Source organism: Schistocerca gregaria, chromosome 3, assembly GCF_023897955.1.
Source record: "Schistocerca gregaria isolate iqSchGreg1 chromosome 3, iqSchGreg1.2, whole genome shotgun sequence".
In the NCBI taxonomy this organism is placed as follows: domain Eukaryota; kingdom Metazoa; phylum Arthropoda; class Insecta; order Orthoptera; family Acrididae; genus Schistocerca; species Schistocerca gregaria.
The window spans coordinates 301,673,514-301,695,209 of NC_064922.1; the positions used below are offsets into that span (position 1 = coordinate 301,673,514).

The window sequence follows — 21,696 nt, forward strand, 5'->3', positions numbered from 1 at the left end:
CCCCGATACAGTTGATATCGATTGTATATGTTATATGAATAATCAACATCAGTGAAGTGGAGTCTGAGAAAGTCTGTAATCCTTCATATAACACAGCAAACTCTAGATTTCAGACAGGGTATTCCTGAACTTAAAATCAAAGCCAGCAGCGTCGTTCCCAATATCTCCAAAGTCGAAATTTATTAAGAAGCCCTTTTGCAGCATTTGTATCTTCTTCCACGTGGTGTGGACGTTCTACCAGTTATGTTCCGCGTTTCCAAAACTGTGTCTGACTAATAACGACACAAACACTCCAGCTTGGGAACACAAATTTCCGTCCGAGGAGATGTTTTGTAGAAACACTGCTGTTACTTGCCGTCCGAAAACAACACAGTCGTGGCGGATGTTGGACAGACGTATCTCTAGTGGGAAAATGGCGAGTGAAACCCAAACCGCAAGCCCGGAGAAGTTTGTTTCCCAAATATTATACAATGTTTGCGTCCCTTGCGCGTCTGGAACCTGGATCTGCCTCCTGTCTCTCGGTCGCACTCAGTTCAAAACATTGCTGAAGTAAGCAAGCATCCAAACAGTCTACACTCGACTGCCGACGCTTTGGTCCTGCTTCGGAAGGTCTAGAGCTCAGGTGCTGATGATGCCAAAACAAACACTCCAAGAGTGAGACGCAAATTTTCCATTAGCAGGAAGAAAGAACACAAGTGGGGTAGCAACTTACTCACACTCGGCGTGAGCGAAACGCAAATCATAGGCGTCATACGCGCGTTTGAAGTGTAAAAGTGACTCTCCACCCAAGATGCGAGGTACACTGTAGAGATCTTCACCTCTGCGATGGGTAACAACGTCAACTCATAGAAATAAAGAGAAACGAGTGAAAACATAATGCAAACACTGCTTTCGTCTTGTACTGAAGCCACTAAAAGCTTCAACGTATGTTGAGAAGCATTTGGCTTCTGCTCAGTTGTACAGCTTTTAATACCTTGTGTTGTTAAGCCAATTCGTTTCCAAAATCAGCCCTCTCATGGCGATATTAAAACACAAAAAAGTAGGCGAAAGTGTATCTAAATGTATGTAATCCTCATCATAACAATGAGGATATCGAGAGCAGTGATATAGTCCAAGACAAGAAAGAACAATCTTGCCTTGTCTTAAATCTTACAAGTAAAATTAAGTTTGCTTCTCGAACCAGGAGAGGCAATGCTGTTAAATAAAGATGAATAAGAAGCAGAAAATCTAGCCAACTTTGGTTTTGTTCCTGCAACAACGGAGTTATATAATTCTTTCCCATTCCTCCTCTACTCCAATTGAGACATCGACCCCCAACATCAACTACACAGAAGCATACTTACACAATGTTGCCCGCCTAATGGTTACTGTCTTAAAATATAAGACTCACTTTTCACAGTTTTATGAGTTTATTCCGCTTGAGTAATCGTTTAGCCTGCATGGCTGCTTTTTTTCACATCTAGTTATTGAGAGCCATTACTTTTCGGTGCATGACATCTAAATGTATCGGGATGTATGTTAGGTAATTAGTCACTCGCCGTGCAGTGCAACTTACAGGAAACAACATTTGACCATCAGAAATTATTTTGAACAATTGATGGATATCTCTTGCCCCATTGTTTATACTTTTCAGAAAATTTTGAGTCTTTCTATGTAATACACTTATTTTAACAACTGTTTTCTTTACAAGAACATTGCTAAGATATTGTAATATTGCCAACGTAGAAATAATCTCCATACATTACGGGTAATTACGTCACTGACTGAGCAGGTGATACGATGTTTGTGCCTGAAGTGAAATTTCATTCCCTGGAATGATGTTGGGAGATCGGTATTGGATTCCACTCGACTGAGGTACTGGCCCAGAGGAGAAACTCCACCGCTGGAGGAATTCTGTCAAAATGATATCTGTTAGAAGATTTCCTTACGACGAAGGCTATAGTAATTAGCCACTTTTAAGCCAGAAATGTACGTATCTATTTATTATTGAGAAACATTTAATGATTGAAGCTATTACCTTGGGCGTATTGTCGCCTTTACATCTGCATCAACAATGGAGCTGATCGCAGACTCAGTTTGTTAAATAAATAACAAAAAAGAAATGTTATTACAAAGAGCGACGTCATTATCTCTTCCTCCTCCTCCTCCTCCTACTACGAGTACATGCGGCCGTATACTTATTGCATTGAGAAACTTTTCTTGTCCCCCTTTTTTTTCTCCTTTCTTTGGACTGATTTGCGAAATTTTCTTCAGAAATCACAGTTCATTCGACATTTAGTAACACTGTGTCTTCCCCACCTTGATGTTCGGTACTGGCCTATCTATGCAAGGAGCAAAGTAACAAAGTGGCCAACCGCTACTTCCTTACGGCACTGAGGCAGTAGCGACAACGAATCAGGTTGCTAACTTGGTTACGCCTTTTGTGCCACAGAACTTTCTCATATCGCTTTTCTGCCTTCCGTGTCAGTTACCACCACTCAGCTGCCGGTGACAAATGAAGCTGGTGCCGCAACTAATGTGGTTAGTTCACATCGTGTGTTTTGTTTCTGCGTTCGCCGACAGAATACTTACAGCCAGCAGAGAAAATGTGTAGCGGAGTGATACGCGGATTAGGCCAGCGATCCTGTGAAGTGAATTCGGCACTGCACGTTAACAGGGAACGGGTGAATGTGTTGAATATGGATTCGCTCAGCTACTGTTGCCGTGAGCATTCAGCGCACTCGTGCAACGGCGAACCGACAGCTTACCCGTCTTCCATTTCAAGCTGCGTTCGACTGTCAGTCACTCTGTAATTCTGATTCAGATAAGGCATAGTTCTGCAGCGTAAGCGTTGCTTTACCCGTTCTCAATATAATTTCTTTGCCAAGTTAGCGGTCTGTTTTAGTCAGCAGCTCAGTTGAGTCTTTCTTACTTTCGACCAATGGAGTCATGCCGCCTTGGTTTTTGTTACTCTATTTTTTTTATGAACTTTCTTTCGACTCATTAATTGCTTCATCGACGGGCAACCTAAATAGGCTAAAAGTATTGACAAACCAGACTCGCAAAGTCACTCGTCAAACGCTGTTTAGGATCCTTCCGTCAGCCTAGCGTCATGAAATTTGGCAGGAAGCAAAGTTGTACATTTCAAGTAAAGGGAAAAAATTCAAAAATTGTTAATTTGCAATTTTATAAGACGAAAGTATATTTTTGTCATTTTCGAAAGTGTTGGGCTTCCCAGAACCAATATCTTGCCAGTATTGAGAGTAATGACAGGGAGAAGTCGTCGAGACTCTTGATGATTCCCGGGAAGGAATATATCATCCCGGGGAGAGGCTTGCGTGCTTCAGCGATACACATACCCGTACCGTAGGTGTAACCACATCTGTTGGGAGGCCAGACAAACGTGTGGTTCCTGAAGAGGGGCAGCAGCCTTTTCAGTAATTGCAGGGGTAACCGTATGGGTGATTGAGTGTACTGGCCTAGTAACGGCAACCAAACCAGCATCGCTATGCTGGTACTGCGAACGGCTGAAAGCAAGGGAAAACTACAGCCCTAACTTTTCCCGAGTGCATGCAGCTTCACTGTACTGTTAAATGACGATGGCTCCCTCTTGGTACAATATTCCGGAGGTAAAATAAACTTCAATTCGGATCTTCGGGCCGGCCGCTGCGGCAGAGCGATTCTAGAGCCTTCAGTCTGGAACCACGCTGCCGCTACCGTCGCAGGTTCGAATCCTGTCTCGGGAATGGAAGTGTGTGATGTGCTTAGGTTACTTTGGTTTAAGTAGTTCCAAGTCAAGGGGAATGATAACCTCAGATGTAAAATACCATAGTGCTTAGAGCCATTTGAACCAACTCTGGTCCCCGGACGAAGACTATTTAGGAGGATGTCGTTATCAGTAAAAACAAAACTGGCGTTCTACGAATCGGAGCGTGGAATGTCAGATCTCTTAATACAATTAAGTTCGTATGGATCACTCGGCGCGTGAGTCGTACGCATAGTTTTGCTTTACAGTAGTACCACTTCCATTCAGATTTTGCACGTATGTGGTGCACTCCTATTAGACCAATATGCACCGAACAGCTTTTCTTTCATGTGGCTGTACCGAGCCTAGTGTCGCATGCGAGATAACGGCAGTTGAAAACCCATTCGTCCATCTAATTCATCTTCTTTCCAAACTTGGTTAAGACAAATGTTTCGATGGTTCCAACGAGCGAGGTGGCGCAGTGGTTAGCACATTGGTCTCGCATTCGGGAGAACGACGATTCCATCCCGCGTCTGGCCATCCTGATTTAGGTTTTCCGTGATTTTCCTAAATCGCTCCAGGCAAATGCCGGGGTGGGTCCTTTGACATGGCACGGCCGACTTCCTTTCCCATCCTTCCGTAATCCTTAGAGACCGATGAGCTCGCTGTTACATCTCTTCCCCCAAATCTGCCCAACCCAACCCCTGGATGTTTGGACAACATGGTTGTGGAGAGAAGCAGCGATTAGTATGATTAATCAATAATTCAAGAACAGTCTTAAGCTCATCTGTTAGTATTATTAACCGGCAACCGGTTTCAACCCCACGTAGGGGTCATCTTCTGGGCGTTTACACCATTGGTCGACCGCTGGTGGTGTCACTCCTGTCGTTATGTAGACAAGAGTGACACCACCAGCAGTCGACCAATGGTGTAAACGCCCAGAAGATGACCCGTACGTCGGGTTGAAACCGGCTGGCGGTATAATAATAATGGTTCAAATGGCTCTGAGCACTATGGGACTTAACATCTGAGGTCATCAGTCCCCTAGATCTTAGAAATACTTAAATCTAACTAACCTAAGGACATCACGCACATCCATGCCCGAGGCAGGATTCGAACCTGCGACCGTAGCAGCCCCGCGGTTCCGGACTGCAGCGCCTAGAACCACACGGCCACACCGGCCGGCGATAATAATAATAAATGCGATTAAGACTCTTCTTGAATTATTGATCAACCGCTGGATGGTTCCTAGGAAGAGGACACTATCAGTTCCCTTCTGCCATTTCCTGGCTCTGTTTCTCGCTGCAGCCACATGTCCGAATGGGTCGTATGAACAAGACTCGAGTGATTTCCTTCCACATGCCGCTGGAACAGTTCCTATCAGTACATGGCCGATTTCTCTCCTTGTTCAATTCGAGCTGGTGCTCTGCCTCTAATGACCTCGTCGATGGGACGTTAAGTCCTTCCTAATCTTGCTTCCTCTCGCATGTGGCGGCAGTGGAGTAGGCCTGCCTGCAGCCTGGAGATGCACGCTACCGCGCCCGGCTCTCAGCGCGGGACGATCACTTGTTTGCCGTGCCATCGCGCCCGGCCCGCTTTCATCTCAATTACTCGTCGCTTAGAGGCTGCCGCCTGTTGGGGCACTCAGAGGCGAAGGCACCCCGCGCCGCGCCGCGCCGCGCCGCCGCTGTCCACAGCGCGACACCTCCAACACCGTGCTGCGGGCAGCTCGGGGAAATCCCCGGAGTGGCCGTTTGTTTGCAGGTGCTCGCGAGCGCGCCAGGCGGCGCGCCGCCTGTTCCGGCTTCTCCCTTAAAAACATTGGCGCTTCTCCGGCAACACTCGACGCCACAGGCGCCCAGTGTGAAGTGGAGGCGGAAAGCGGTAGCGCCGCCGGAGGTCAATGTTGACTGCTAATTAGGCAGGCGCCTTCTGTTGGCTCTCCGAAATGGGACGTTTTCTTTTAAGCTATTAAAGCTTTGGGCGCAGTCACAGGCAACGAATAGTGTTGTACCAGCAGCGTCCGGGACCCAGTACCTAACTCTCTTACAACCTAGACGCTCATTAGTGTTTACAAGAAATCTGATAGCTTTCCGAGGCGAGTTAAAAAATAAAAAGTAAAAAAAATAAGTCGTCCCACACTAACAAGAAGTGCTCCCTTGCGGTGTGTAATGGTACTTGAATTACTTAACCAACACAGCACCTAACCTCAACTTCTCGATACCAGCAATATTCTACTGTGTTTTTGTAAAATAGTTAACGTATTTCTATGACAACATTCAGATCTGATTTCATTAATGTAGAAGTACGTCGATATATAAATATTGCAATGATATAATTCTTATGTGTATTCTTTCTTTTGTCACTATGATCTTTGACGTACTTGAAACTCTGATTTTTGGGCGCGTAAGCGGTTATTAGAGAGAGTCAAGCTTTGGTCGTCATGTTAAAAAGGCGCAAATTTTAGTCAGTTTATGAAATGTGAACTTAAACAGTGAGGAAGATAATTCCAAATATGTTTTATATTGTGAAGTGATGTTTTGGAACGAGTTACGTGATATTGCAACAAAAGTAACAGAAAAGAAGTGTAGCTTAAATTCGGAGTGCTGATTACTTTTTTACATCACCATTGTCCTAACTTGTAAAAGTTTAATCTTCAAGAATGGTTTATGAAACACATCTATAAAACTTTTGAATATCGCAGAATAACACCTAGGCCTCTTTGCATCCTAGCTTGGAATCATCACATCACTACCTAGATTTTCGAGGATTGAGTCATGAGTTCACAACGAGACCACCATGGGAAACACGAAAAGATGAGTGCCTAATTTATCCATTATTTCAAGAAATGACTTTATTATCTGTGCTCTAATGACACCTGCCACATAATATAACTTTGTTGTTGCCCGAAAATGCAATATTTAGCACCTTGAGCAACACTACAACAATAATTAATTTTTTACCTTTGTTGTGGTAGGGTTGTTTTAGGTGGAATCCACTTTTTGAAACCGTCTATGCCCTATTGTAGGTTAAGGTCCCAGGTATCACGCCCTGCAGCTATTCACCTTCGTGGGCCTTCATTTGCAAGTAATTATCGAAAAAATATTTTTGGATTTCCCGTAATACTATACAGCTTTATATAAGAAGCACTGCACGGACTACTTGCTTAGCGTAATGGTTATGGTTCAAGTCTTACTAGGTGGTAAGGGCAGGCCGCTGCTGCCAAGCGGTTGAGGCGCTTCAGTCCGGAACCGTGCTGCTGCTACGGTCGCAGGTTCGAAGCCTGCCTCGGGAATGGACGTGTGTGATGCCTTTAGGTTAGTTAGGTTTACGTAGTTCTAAGTCTAGTGGAGTGATGACCTCAGATGTTAAGTCCCATAGTGCTCAGAGTCATTTGAACCATTTTTAGGTGGTATCGAAGTTTTTATTTTTAACGTTTATCGACATGATTTGATCATTACTTTTATTCAGTTAATAGATTTAAATGTAATTTGTTTTAAATTTCTATTCCTTTGCAACATCATTTTAATCACCATATTAAAGTTTTTCATCGCTTTCATTTACTCTTTCAGTAATTCCTTTTTCCAGTTGGAATCTTTGCGAATCCAAATTTAATTACATAATTATTTTTATTTATTGTCACAGTATTTAAACATTTGAGACTGCCGATCAATCGGTTAAAGAAGAAAAGATGAAATAATCTATTTATATATGCAATGATGTCGAAAACGTAAATTCGTTTCTTGAATGATTATCATCGTACAAACATTTAAAACATAAATTCCCATTCTAATAAGGACAAAATAACGCAGATGAAGATATAAACGAAAGTTGCGACTATTTTAAGGAAAACGAAATGCAATACAAAATGAGGAACAGAAATAATGAATAATGGATTTAGTAACAAGCAGGATGATGAAACGGAAGAAATGAAGTCGATCTTAATGCATGTAAATAATTAAAATCACATTCAGAAAGATTCAATTTGGTAAAAGGACTATAGGAAAAAATGACAGCAACTGAAAAAGTTAGTAAGGTGATTAAAATGATGCGACGCAACAAAATAAAATATTACATGTAAACTTAATAAGTGAATAAAAATTGTGATCAGAATCATTTCGATAAAGCTTTAAAAAATAAAAATTTCATATCCCCCTTACGAAATTCGAAAGAACGATCTCTTACATTTGTCGCCTGTACTACATCCATTACACTACGCAACCAGTCGATATAACATATATTTTTTAAAGTTTTAGAACATCATGCTTCATACCGAAATTTTTCGTTCATCGATAACTCGCAAACGACGGTTTACCAGGCAGAATGGCTGCAGAGTATGATAACTGGATTCTACATCACCGTATAGATGGTTTCAAAAAGTCGATTCCACCGCTGAGAAACTCTCCTTGTAAGTCCATTGTACTCGTTGTCACAGAAGAGTAGATGTTCTGTGCACAAACAGATAAAGGTAGCAACAGGCAACCGATCAGCTAGTTTTTATTTTTATTGTACCATGTGAATGAATTGTTAAGGTTTAAATTTATTACTGTTACCACAATTTCCTACCTCTTTTATTATTTCATAAAAGTGGCAGACAAATATTTAATCTTTTAAAGCAAATGCAGCATTGTACTTCATTGCTACGTCACTTCGTAACATTTCCAGACTGGGCTTAGTGCCATTCTGGAACACGACGGACTTCCAGCAATCAATGCGAGGGACTATCGTACAGATCAGGTAGGGGAAGCCTTGCACACCGCACGTGCACACGTCCTTACGCCACGACACACGGGTACAGAGACACTAATAATCTCAGCAGTGCTGTACCAATTCTTATGCCACGTGTTTAATGTCCGTTTCTGTTGGCATTGTTATTAAATTAGCTGTAACTGCTTTTCGCATATTCTATAATAATGCTCTATTCCAAGCCAATGCACATTTTACGAATAAAAGTTACTCCTTTTTTTTCATACGTTTTTTTTAAAAACGAAAAATTTTGTCACTGCTGCTGAGGCTAACACGATTTTTACTCGGTTATTAGTAGAAAAAAACATCAGTTTTGACCGAGACTAGACAAATAGCGAAAAACATCGGTTTTTAGTACTGAAATACCGGTATCGTTTATAGCCGATAGGTTTCCTGGTTGGGAGATCGACGTGGTGACCCCACGCCCCTCAGTACTACATACAATGACGTCATTTGAGGAGGAGGATGGCACGTTGCTCCCTCAACAGCGCTGGGCCTGCCAGGGCCTGTGGACAGAGTTTGAGTTTGCCCACAGGCGTGGCTGATGCCGGTTGGAAAGGAAAGTCATCGGCATCGATGAAGGTGACGATGTGCAGGCATCATAGGAGCTGATTCGCAGCAACCGCAGGTTTTCCAACGGTGGGGACACTCATCCACCAATTGTCGAATGATTACATAACCAAGGAGTGGAGTACTATTGTCGAGGAACTGAACGAATGGCAAAATATTTTCCGAAAGCTGCTTCGCTGTTTACGGAGTCTTGGTCACTGTGTTGCAAAATAATATCATGCGTGTGTGCCACCTAGAGGTGTAGTGTAGCATTGAATAAAAGTTACTTGTCATACCATAATGAAGTGTAACTTTGAAGTATCCCCTCCCCCGTATATTGTACCATAAAATGAGAGCATATTGACACATACCCTTTCTCTTGTTGTCCCTCTCGCACACAAACACGCAGTAACTACCTAACAAAGTTCCACTCCTCTTTCCCGATTAATGTTTCAGGGAAGTTTCGTGTAGTTGTCATCTGTATACTGGAACCGAAAATTTTATCCCAAATGCAAGAATTCCCAATTGGTAGGACCACATCCCCATTTTGCCAAAAGAACTCATAATTCTACAGCGGTCAGACCTGGACATGGAAGCCAGTAGATCCTGATCCTTCGTTCATACAACCGTAGGTAATACCACAAAACGCTGTTAACTGGTTCGAGGTCTTAGTACCAATAATAGACTAAGGAAAAAACATTGTTATTTGTAAAATGGTGGGAAATGCACTGTGTGTTTAAGAAACCCCATAAAAGGCCCTAGTGTGCTCCACTCTGGGCTTTGATCAAGTGTCGACGTGTCGTTAGTATTCAGATATGTACCTAAGAGAACTGGCAATAATGGTAGACCGTATACCTCTTCTTGGGACAATGAGAACAAGAAAAGACGATTCAGTTAACTTACGGAATCATGTATACAACTATTTTTCCCAGGCAACATATACAAATAGTACGAATGGTATGGGAACGAAGCACCACCCCTCACGCCCTGCAAAGTGGCTTATGGGTACGCATACGCATGTCAATGTAATAACCGTGGTTCCCTCAAAGCAACCATCACAACATTTAATTGAAACAGTTGCCATCATAATATGTTGCTTTTTGACACAACATTTCTCCTCTAACGAAGCAATATGACGTAATTGTTAACATAGTGGCTGCAAATTATGGAGCTAACACTGGGATGACTGTCTTAATATAATCCCGACAATTTAAATCCCTAATACTTTCCGACTGAGCCACCGCTTTGTTAATATTGATGTGGATCTCATTAGAGATAATATCACTCTATCATTTTCATGTTGGATGACTGACAATAGTGGCAGACTGTGTCATAAACATGAGATCAGTGACATCCAGATGATATTATTGCACTGAAAAGTGCAGATATAACCCTTTAAACGTCTGTGATATAACGTCAAAATATACGACGAAACGTGGCCAACGAACTTGACTAGGATGCTAGTCATCCGTATCATGAGCGTGCATTTGCCGCAACTGTGAGGCGACCAGTTTTTCAGTAGCGGACTGTTGACGGACAAGGCTGTTGTGCCTGAACAACTGGACGAGTTGCTGGGGTGTAATTCACTGCACGCAGGAAGTGTTGCTCTGGCGTGGTGGTAGACAATGAACCACGGAAATAGTGTGTTTCAAATACACTAAGCGCCATTACGTTACCTATAAGCGTGAAACCCTGCGTTAGAACAAAGCAAGATGAGGCAGAAATAACAACTGGTTGTGTATATTTGTATATCCTTGTTTTTATTATCTGTAATAACTCATGTATTGCTCTATTCGTTTTATTTTATGCACTCGCACTATATGACGTGTATACTGCGCTGCGTAGTGTGATGCGCTGAATTGCAACAGCGTATGTCAACAATATTGTGTCTGGTGTCCTAATGTGACCGAACTACTCCCTCATACTTCGAGTGGTATCTTTAAAAACTTAGAACAATAAAGTAACGTGGACAAGCATAAAATAAAACAAGGAAAACCATTACATAAAGATAAACAACTAGATGCTAGAGATCTGCTGAAGAGACTGTTTAGACTACGCTTGTCCGTCTTCCACTGGAGTATTGCTGCCCGGTAAGGAATCCTCATCAGATAGGATTGACGTAGAACATGGAAAATGTTCAAAGAAGACATCTCGTCACACTTTATTCGTGAAGCAGGGAAGACATTGCACCGATGTGTTAATCGAGTGGTGGGGACAATCATTAAAACAAAAGCGTTTTTCGTTGCGGCGAGATCTTTCACGAAATTTCAGTCAGCGACTTTCTCTCCCGGATGTGAAAATATTTTGTTGGCTCCAACCTACTTTGTTGTCCACCGTAATAAAATAAAAGAAATCATAGCTCACACGGAAAGATTTAGTTGTTCATTTTCCTATATTCTACTCGATAATAGAAATGTCGAGAATTAGAAGTTTTATGAAACTTACTGCCAAACACTCAAATGTGTATTGGACAGAAATCTTGCAGATGTAGATAAATACAACCTGTACAATAAAGCGATGTACCCAATATTCCCATTTTTTTGTATTGATTACTCGTTCTCGGAGAGTTATGATGGGGTAAGTGTATGATTTCTGACAAAAGCGACGGAAGTCTCTGCGATTTCGAGTCTTTGATAAAGAAACTTTAATCTTTCTGTTAAACAGTAATATTTCTTACGAAATTCTAGTCACCCACGTCTTGAAACATCCACGCTCTAACTTCAGCTCATATCTGTTGTCAATTACTTCATTTTAGTCCCCTTCGGATCTTTGAAAATATTTGTGACTATTGCGGTGTTTGAATCTTATACGCACCCTTTGCAACGAACTTTTTGGTGATAAATGTACTTTACATTTTGTCTTACCGCGTAGCGCCAAACAGAATGCTGTTATAAGATATTACAGTAATAATAATTCGAAATGCACTATAATGACTTTCACAGATGTCGACATAATTTGCGATATACTATGCTCAAGCGTAAAATTTTATTCGGATTAATTTTTTTTATATTGAGGAGAAAAGTCAAAAAATCACTCCCTGCCGCATAAATACTCCGTTTCTCTTGTTTCCAGGCACCTTTCATTATTTTTTATATTATTGGACATTTTGTACCATATACAGACAAATTAATGTTCATAATATTTTACGCTCGTAGATGTAATGATGTAGTGTTAGTATTCTTCACCGTTGAACAGAAATCATTTTCTTGTTTGTATGAGTTTACTGCTCGTGTAGTCCTTTAATTCCTCAATTCTCAAGCTAGCTTTTAATGTTGTCCTTGTTGCTGCACAATCTTTAACACAGATACTAATTTTGTTGTGCCCTTCACATCGCTGTCGCGACTGTGTCCGGCCCACACGTTGCCTGATGCATCACCTCCAAGCCTTTCACTTCGCTGACACCAATAGACCATTCGCGCACAATGCCTGCTGGTGTAATTACACGGCTCTCATCTTCTCACGCTACTACTTGTGTGGGGACTGTCACCTCAGTAATCCTCACCTTTCGCCGTACCCCGAATTTCAAACTGTTGCGCTCAGAGGTAGAAGCTGCAGAGGGATGTGAATTCTGTGCGCACAGAAATTTACTTATTTCAGGAATTTCCTATCTACTTGATGCAGTTCTTTAAAGTCTACATCCTTTGACGACGTGATATTTCTGCTATTATATTTGCTTATTTGATCTTACACTTGTATTCTCCACAATACACGTGCTGTACAACACTGGAGCTGTTGTTCTTAGCAGCTCTTTTCCGTGAATGTGTGGGTAGCGGCTGTGTTTACTTATCATTCTGCACATATGCTAATACTGATTTGTCTTACAGGCACCATGTACGTTCAATAGTTCTTTTGATAAAAAGACTAATCGTCTACTTCAAGGATGGCCCATGTCATGCCGGATCTCGGAGAATAGCTAGGCTGAAAGTACCAATACCGAATAGCTAGGTTGGATATACCAATGTTTATACGTTTAGGCATTAGAAAATTGAAGAAGTTTGGTTCTTACACAGACCAATTTGAAAGCTTCACTTCTATTTCTGCGAGTAAAACAGTAAATTAATTAAATGGGTCAACAGAGAGAAATACACTTCCTAAGGGACAGTGTGAGGTGTTTTAACCGCAAACCTTGCTGCAAAACCGAGACTGTGGTTGTCACAAACCTAACTGACAGGCATGTCAAGCGCAAAGTCACCAAGGTGAAGAAAATAATTACATATCCCAGACATTGGTCTTATATCGAAATAACTACCTGTAAAACACAAAGTGGCCATCAAAATTAAATAACAATTTGTAAATATCTCTATTCAGCTACAAGATCAGCAACCTTGAAATAATCGTGGCACATTACTGACGCTACATATTACATAATTCTATATATCATGATCTTGTAATATGTTGCGGTTGCCTCAAACGAATCTTTCCACAAAAATTCAAAATTTTAAATTTGGTTCTCTGCTCAGATACCGAAATATTATCACAAGCAAGACTATGTGTCATCTTCGGAGAACCTTTCAAATTTTTTTAAACATGTGTATCTATATTCAGTAGTAACTTAAAATTAGCAAGTGTTCTAATTGAACGCAACAGAACTGCACAAAGCTCTGATACGGAATTTCCTTCTAGACACGTTTTGCAACATTTTGGCTCAAAACGTATTCTCTCAATTATGGGACTGCGACAGATGCCGCATTACATGGATACAGTGTCTCCTCCAAGTGTAGGTCAGCAATTAAATTACTTATAAGTGATCAGGGTATCTGAAAATCTGTCAGAATCGAAATTTGTGTAAAATTCCACGAGACTTGTTATTTATACTATATACGTACAAATATTGATAGAATAGGTATAGCTACAATAAAATATTATAAATTAATTTTTTGTGAAGTGAAAAAACTTAATATGCCTTAAGAACCCGTAATATAATTTAAATTGATACTTGTGGCGCTACATTAGTTAGGAATAGTTTGTACGCTCACTCTTTTACGTGCTATAAAATTAATGTAGCTAAATGGCTAAAATCAGTATCCCCGAAAATTGCAAACATTTTGTCAAAAATTAAAATTATTGAGATACCAGGACTGATCATATTCAATACAGGAACATTTTTAACTGATACATGTGGTTTTAAGAACACTTTAATAGCACAATTTTAAGCTAAAAAATAATTTTTAAGACCTATCGGGCCTCTCGTCATGTTTCGATCCATTTTAATGTTTGAAAAAACACTTATAATTGCGGGGGATATAAATTTTACCCTTTAACACGTCCGTAGTGGCTATGGAAACAAACGCAAAGAAACCGTTTGAATTACAATGGCTTCGGGATAAAAACACTTGTTAATTTTAAGTAGACCTGTTAGTAATTCTAACTGTAGGGTATAACAGTTTGCGGGAGACGATTTCCGAATGGCATAATGGGATGAATTTTTGTTAAAAATAACATCGTGACTGTGAAGATGCTAGCATGGCACCAAGGAAATTGTTATGGGGTAGAGGAATCCGGCACGAAAAATAACGAGAAGCGACTTCGTGTACGTAGGAGAGTACATGGGACAAATTAATTAGCTTCTCGCTCTCTACAACATTATCGTGAAGTTTTAGTTCCTCTGTAGGATCTGGTAATTCCACTGAATTCACTATCGCGGTATGAGCACGATACACTTATTTAATCTGATGAGAATAATAAGCTATTACAAAAATATATCGACGGTTTTGGGAGTGCAATACTGAGACGAACATCTACTGACAGGAGAGTTATGAATGTATTTCTCAGCACTTAGTAACTCAACAAGAGAGCTTTAAATATGGTTCCCAGAAGAAGAATACTATATCATAGAAGGCCACAATCAGTAAAATGTTAAAAATCGTTATTCTGTATAAGGGGCTTATTAAAGCATTTAACGGCGAAGTTAAGGGACATTCCAGTACCCGAAGCAACATCTTTCTTATGTTTCTGCTGCTTGTAAGGTGTCATCGGAATGAAGTGTGCTGCTGAATAAGCATACGTTACCAGTTGCTATAAAACTAACCACAAGTCACTAAAGTAATGTAATGTTTGAAAAACCAATCTGCTCTCAGGGACGTGGGCTTAGAGGGTCCAATCACTAAGGGCTGTGTGCGTCTTACTTCAATTACAAGTCAATTGACTTTAGTTTCGGAAATAAATATGTCTAACGAAATGATAGCCATTTTCCATGTACTAAATACATTGTTTATTCTTTTTTCACAGACGTCAAAATTTTTCAGATATTCGCGTATGTTAGTAAAAGCCATGCGACTAATAGCTTTATTTAACATAAATATAAGTTTACTAATGTTTATAATTTCACTCAGAACAAATTTATTACTCCTGTCAGATTCTCCAGTGTGTGCGCGTGTGGGTGGGTAGAAAGAGGAGAGAAGGAGAGGGGGGGCGAATCAAGGCAGCGGATAGAAAACAAGACTTCATAACAGTCACACGGTCATCCATTACCGACAGCACGATTTGAGCAGAATCTCGCAGTGGAGTTTTAAAAATGTTTAATAAAAGCAACACCGTAGTCAGCTGCATGATTACATCGTGCTCAAATGACGTTTACCCCAAAACGTTTGCGTCCCTGTAGTCTTCTGGAGAAATTTAATTATCTATAGTATTTTAGTGCGTACTTCTTCGTTTCTGAACCACTATGAATTACAATAGGGACCTATCTTTTAAAATAAACAATTACCTAGCGCTATCATTTCGTTATTTCTTTGGTTAAACAGAACGAATTTGTAGATTAAATTTCAATTTTTGCCTGCATTCACGATGTATAAAATAGCTATTTAAACATAGTTTCCCAAAGTAATTTCTTGTACTGGTGATATGGGCTGACCACAGGACTTATCTTGCAGCGGATGTTGGAAACAATTTCGACTGTTTTGGAAACTGCCTTATCATAACACCATAAAAGTAGGAGCATAAGGCTCTCTAAGTTTAACAAGCCCTTCTACGTATTTTACATTATGTTCATAACATCACACACATCCTACAAAAATAATTATATTTAACGTGGAATACGACACTTCGAAGTAACTAAAACTGAAATTGCATAAAGCGATAGTAGATATAGTAGGAAAAAGCAGAGTTCATATTAGTCGATGCAAAATAGAATCACAAGGGCAGATTACAATGAGGTACATTTGAACCGAAGGTACTGGAAGTAATGTACGGTAACAGCATATCTGGAAGAAGTTGAAACCATTCGCTTCGTTATTTACACAAGTGGAAGGCACGCGTGGTGTTGAAAACTGTGTGTTTGCTACGAAGATAAAAATATATCCAGAGCTATGAGGATGCGATTTCTTCGATCAAGTGTACATGAAACAAGTAAAATGAAGATACTGAAACGGAGCAGCTTAACGGCTACTGAGTGTTCCTGGGTTAATACATAGGATTATTTTATATTACTTCAGTTCTACTGCGGCAGAAGCATCACAGCATTTTATAAATTGATGTCCCCCGCCGTGTTTTTCGGTCTGCATGTGAAGGCTAATCTTAGGGAATTTAATAAAGTTTCCAGTACTAGACAGACTAATTCACCAGGAAGTTTTGTGTATGCAATTCACCAAAGAAGTCGTCCGGACGTAGACGTTGAAAGCTTCGCTTGGGGTGTTCGCTAGTTTTAGTTATATATCAACGAACACAATACGTATCTAACAATATGAGCTTTCGCGGCCGGCACTGCAGAAATGAAAAAAAAAATCTGGCAGTACCACATCATCTACAAGAAACTACGATACCAATACAACGTAGAATAACGTGGCTGTGACAACTTTTTAATCATCTGGCCGCAATGGTTATCACGAAAAACAGTTTCCATTATAGTACAATACAAGGAGCATTCTTTATAAAATTCACACACATCTGTCAAAACGTGACACTCAAGACTGATGCTTCAAGCTACGTAGCATACCATGTAGGCTACCTAATTCATCACTTAGAACAACATAGCGTCTGGCAATTACCGGACTGTTCTGAATAATGCAATCGTTAGAAGAAGGCAACGGGTCGCAGGTTATTTCTCCACAGCGCAATGGCAAAAACTTGGGTCACTTACGGTATCACGTACCTTCTGTGTTGCTGTAGAATGTTGTACATTAGCCAAGATAGATCTACATAAAGCGGCAGAGGGACTTCTATATTGACAAATATATTTCTATATGGCGGACAAAAATAAAACGGTACAGCGAAGATAATTTTAATAAATCGACTGAGCGTTGATTTACACAAATTTTGTGCGGAGTTTAAAACAATGCATTGCGGCATTTTTATCTTCAGTGGCCTTGGCACTACTTTACACCAATATTTCACTTCAGTACAGCAGTACAACCAAACTCTTTGAGTAACTTTGGTTGTGTTTTGACTGTACGACACGTCATTAGTTCCATAGGAGCATAAATACAAGCACAGACAGTAAATACAGGTAAATCATGCTGGTAGGTGTATAAAATTAAGATACCAGTGCACGTTTGCTGCTTTCGATCTGCGTGTACCATACGATGACAGACGTAAAGAGTGACCAAAAATAACAAAAAAGTTAAAACTCAGTGATTTGCAATACATATTCAATGGCAGAATAGCAGCAATACTTATGGAAAAACATGTCATGATTTATGAGAAAGGAATCCAGTTTGTTACACCAGTCACTGTTAATTGGTGGGTAGAGAGGCGTGTTTCGACAACATGCTACCATTACTAGATGATTTTTTTATTGTTTTGCATTAATAATCCACATCATGACCGCACGTCGTCTTATTTTGGATAGGTAATGGAAGTAATACTTATCTGAAATCTGGGAGAAGTACTACATACAAGTACACCAAGCAAGCAAACTGCAGACAAAATCAGAAATCTTTTAAGTGTTGCTAGTACTGCGTATGCTTTTTAGAGAAACGCTGAGGAAGAGAGGTGTTACCGTAACCGGCCTTAGCAGCAACTCATCATTATTTGGAGTATTACTGATAGAAACAGAAAATAATGAACTCGGTCAGTAGAACGTCCCGTAGAGAAATCAACCTCGTTCTCGCTTAATGGAATTATAGCTACGGCTACATGGGACTCTGAACGACACTAGGCTTCAAACAAACTGTTGACAACTGAAGCTTTAGTTATTCATAAGTATCCTTGCTTTGTTTTTTCCTGTTGCATCACTTTGGCTACAAGCGTTCTAATATGTTACTTTTAATGACCAAAAAGAAATCACATTATACTGCAGTTTTTATTTGTTACGAAGAGAGAATTGATGCCGCATCATCAGGAGTTTACACACAGTCATATAGTAACTACATCTGTCAACTCAGAACCACAAAATTACATATAATTGTAGCTAACGTAGTTCAGCTGCCAAAACTTCTGTCTATTGTTGTTGGTGCTGCTTGTGAGTCTGTCTGTATATGTTTTAACAGCAGCGAGGAAGACTTAAACAAGAATTAGGCAGAAACACAACGTCACAGGACAGCAACATTAGTGAATTTTTATAGCAGCGAAACACACAGTTTTAAGAGCATCTGACACGCCTTTAAGGCATCGAAAAGGCAATCGAACCATTTACGGTTTAGTTTATTAATAGAGCTGTGTTTCTTTAACAACCGAAATAACGCGAGTGGTGGGAGTAGACCCAAGGTTTTTCATCTGGGTACAATCATTGCAACGAGAGATAAGCCTGTTGTCTTCAAAATACGTAAAAACAAGAAATAAACACTGTTAGTAAATTGTGAATTTTCATAATGAACCTGTTTTTAACTCAATGAAAATAAGAATGCTGAAACGTATCAAGTAAGCAATGTCTACAGAAACAGTAGTAATGATGAAAACACTTGGCAATAAAACCAAAACACTCCTGGTGTACCTTTCTCTTAAACTGCAGCACGCTTAAAGCAGAAAAATATTTTATTAGCAGCTGCTGCGGAAGACTGCCATCCACATGAAAATTTCTTTATTTCACCAATTTACGGGCTTGCAGCAAGGTGATAATAAATTATTCTTACGATATGTTAGCTCGAAATTAGTTACGTCCCTGCTTGTTAATGGGCATAAGATTTTCAGTCCAAGTGGCAGAAAAAAACTCAGCAGTCACACTAAATATAAAGTTTAGTGACAAGACACAGAACATCGCGTTTGCTTAAAGAGTTTAACACAGACAAGGGCACAACTTTTACGAATACAGATGTTTGTACAGTACTAATGTAATTGTTAATTACAGGCTAGAATTGTTGTGCGGACACATGTAAACATCAGATGCTGTAAAACTATTTTAAGGACGCGCCAAATAAATACAATGATTAGAAATCAAAGAAAATAAGTGAAGCGCAGATGTTCGTACAGTACTAATGTAATTGTTAATTACAGGCTATAATTGTTGTGCGGACACATGTAAACATCAGATGCTGTAAAACCATTCTAAGGACACGTCAAATAAACGTAATGATTAGAGATCAAAGAAAGTACATGAGGCAATGATAAGTTTTAATTTCATTATTAATCAAAAACAGTGTAATATTGGAGAAGACTGCTGCATAGTAGACACTATCAAGTCGGATTTTCTGATGAGAAAAATACATTTCTTGCAAATAATATAAGAATTATATAGTGTAGACAACGTGTTTTGCGAATGCTAGCGACCGAGATTCCAAAGCGAGTTTTGCTGTGTCATATTTCTAAAGATAATGCGACAGGGAACATGCTGTCCTACTGTAATGAAACCTGCTAAGTCATAAAAGTAAGACCCTCGTGAAATTTTGTACATTTGGTAATTGCTTGGGGTCTGCGACTGTGATATGAATTTATAGACTAACACTTTTCAGCATCACTGACGTTTTATTTTTTAAATATTCATTGACACGATGCGTTTCGGCATCGTAGTGCGATCAGCAGGACCTAATTGTTCTTTGTACATCAGGTGCCTAATCATTATTTATGTATTATTTATCTTGTACTTGATGAAGCTAGCATGATGCCGAAACGCTAAGTGCCAATAAATATTGGAAAATAATCGTCACCGAAGCTGCTAACATGTTATTTTAAAAGTGATATGCGATATTTTACCTCGTGCAAGCCATTCAATACGAAGGTAGGGTGATAGGTGAAATCTGGAGTACAGAGGAGGTAAATTAATAACTGATGAATAAGTAACTGTTGCGCTCCTGATGATGTCCACATAATGCCGAAACGCGGCGTGCATTTAAAAATCGGCAAATAAACGTCACTGAAGCTGATAACGTTGCACACCTCGTGCAACACATTTAGTATGAAAATACTGAAGTATGATTGGTGAAACCTGGTCAACACAAATTAATGAAGTGGAGGATGCACTGAGGCTTACCTGGAGAGGAGCCGAGTCCCGCGGCGAAAGCTGCGGCGGCGGCTGCTGCTGCCGCGGGCCCCATGGCGCCGGCGCCGGGGAACACGGAGGCCGGGTAGTGCGGCACCAGCGTCCACGAGCCGCCTCCCGCGCCGCCTCCGGCCGCCGCCCCCGCAGGGGGGCCGTGGTGCTGCAAGCCTGCAGAATACGCCGCCGCGGCCGCGGCCAGAGCCGAGAACGGCGTCGGCCTCACGGGCGCCACCGTGCCGCCCCCGGGAGACGCCGTCTGGGGGTGCGCGTGGGGGTGGTGGTGGTAGCGGTGCAGCGGGTGCAGCCCGTCCACGACGCCGCCCCCGCCGCCCCCGGGGCCTCCTGGCGGGAGCACCTGAGGCAGCGTCGGCGGCGACTGAGACGACGGCGTCGGCTCGCGGAGGACCTCGACGTCCACCAGGCTACCGTGCCCGGATTCGGACCCGTCTTCGTCGTCAGAGGACGTCGCCTGGAGGAGAGGCAGCGGCGCCGGGGGCGGCGTTGGCGTCGTCGGCGTCGCCGAGCGCCGGTCGTGCCTCGTGTCGGCCAGCAGCGACGCCACGCTAAAGCTGATGTGGCTCTGCCGCGGGGGCGGCGCCGGGGGACTCGTGCCGCTACTCCCGCTGTTGTTGTTGCTCGTCGCTATGTTGTTGTTGTTGGTCACCGCCGCGGCCTTGATACTGTTCGGCGACGGCGTCGACATCTCATTGTCCTCGCCGCTAGAGTCGACAGCCGAAGTGTCCATCGGGGACGCGGCGCTGCTCGGCGGCGGGGGAAGCTGCTGGTGATGGTGGTGGTGAATGGAATGGCTTACCTTCAGGACTGTCATGCTACTGGCCGTCTCATCAAGCATGAATAACTCGAGAAAAAAAGTAAGAGTCACTGGCAGAGAGCGGCTCGCACGATAGTAAAAAAGTCACACAGCTGTCGTCTGAATCGCGAAGAACCCCTGGCAGCTAGGCGCGCTGGCGTGCGCCGCGGTCATAGTGCGTGTGTGCGCTGTGTGCGGCCACGGCGAGCGGCAGGCGTCGTGGCGCGGCGGCGTGCAGACTGGCGACTGGCGGCCCGCCCGCGAGCCCGCAGTGCCCGCGCTCCCCACCAGAGCGCTCTGGAGGGCGCGCGGGGGCGTGGTCGCTGGCACGCGCTGGGCGGGGCTTCGCTCGGCCCTCCCCTCCGTATAATGACACCGCGGCGCGGAGGCGAAACGGGGCGCTGCCGCCACTGTCGCGCCAGCCGCCGCGGAATATGTACCGCGCGCTCTCTCTCTCTCGCTCTCCTGTCACTCCTCCCACTTTTCGTTTAACTCTTTTATTCTCGTTTTTCCTCC

General features: G+C 41.8%; 1 protein-coding gene across 1 annotated transcript in view; it reads right to left on the reverse strand.

Moving 5' to 3' along the window:
• Window positions 1-21,453, reverse strand: part of LOC126355752 (muscle segmentation homeobox-like) — a 209,268-nt gene extending 187,815 nt beyond the window's left edge. The window contains exon 1 of the mRNA XM_050006142.1: window positions 20,361-21,453. Coding sequence (XP_049862099.1) covers window positions 20,361-21,222 — 862 coding nt within the window. The 5' untranslated portion in view covers window positions 21,223-21,453. The remainder of the gene's footprint in view (window positions 1-20,360) is intronic.
• Between the last annotated feature and the right edge of the window lie 243 nt (window positions 21,454-21,696).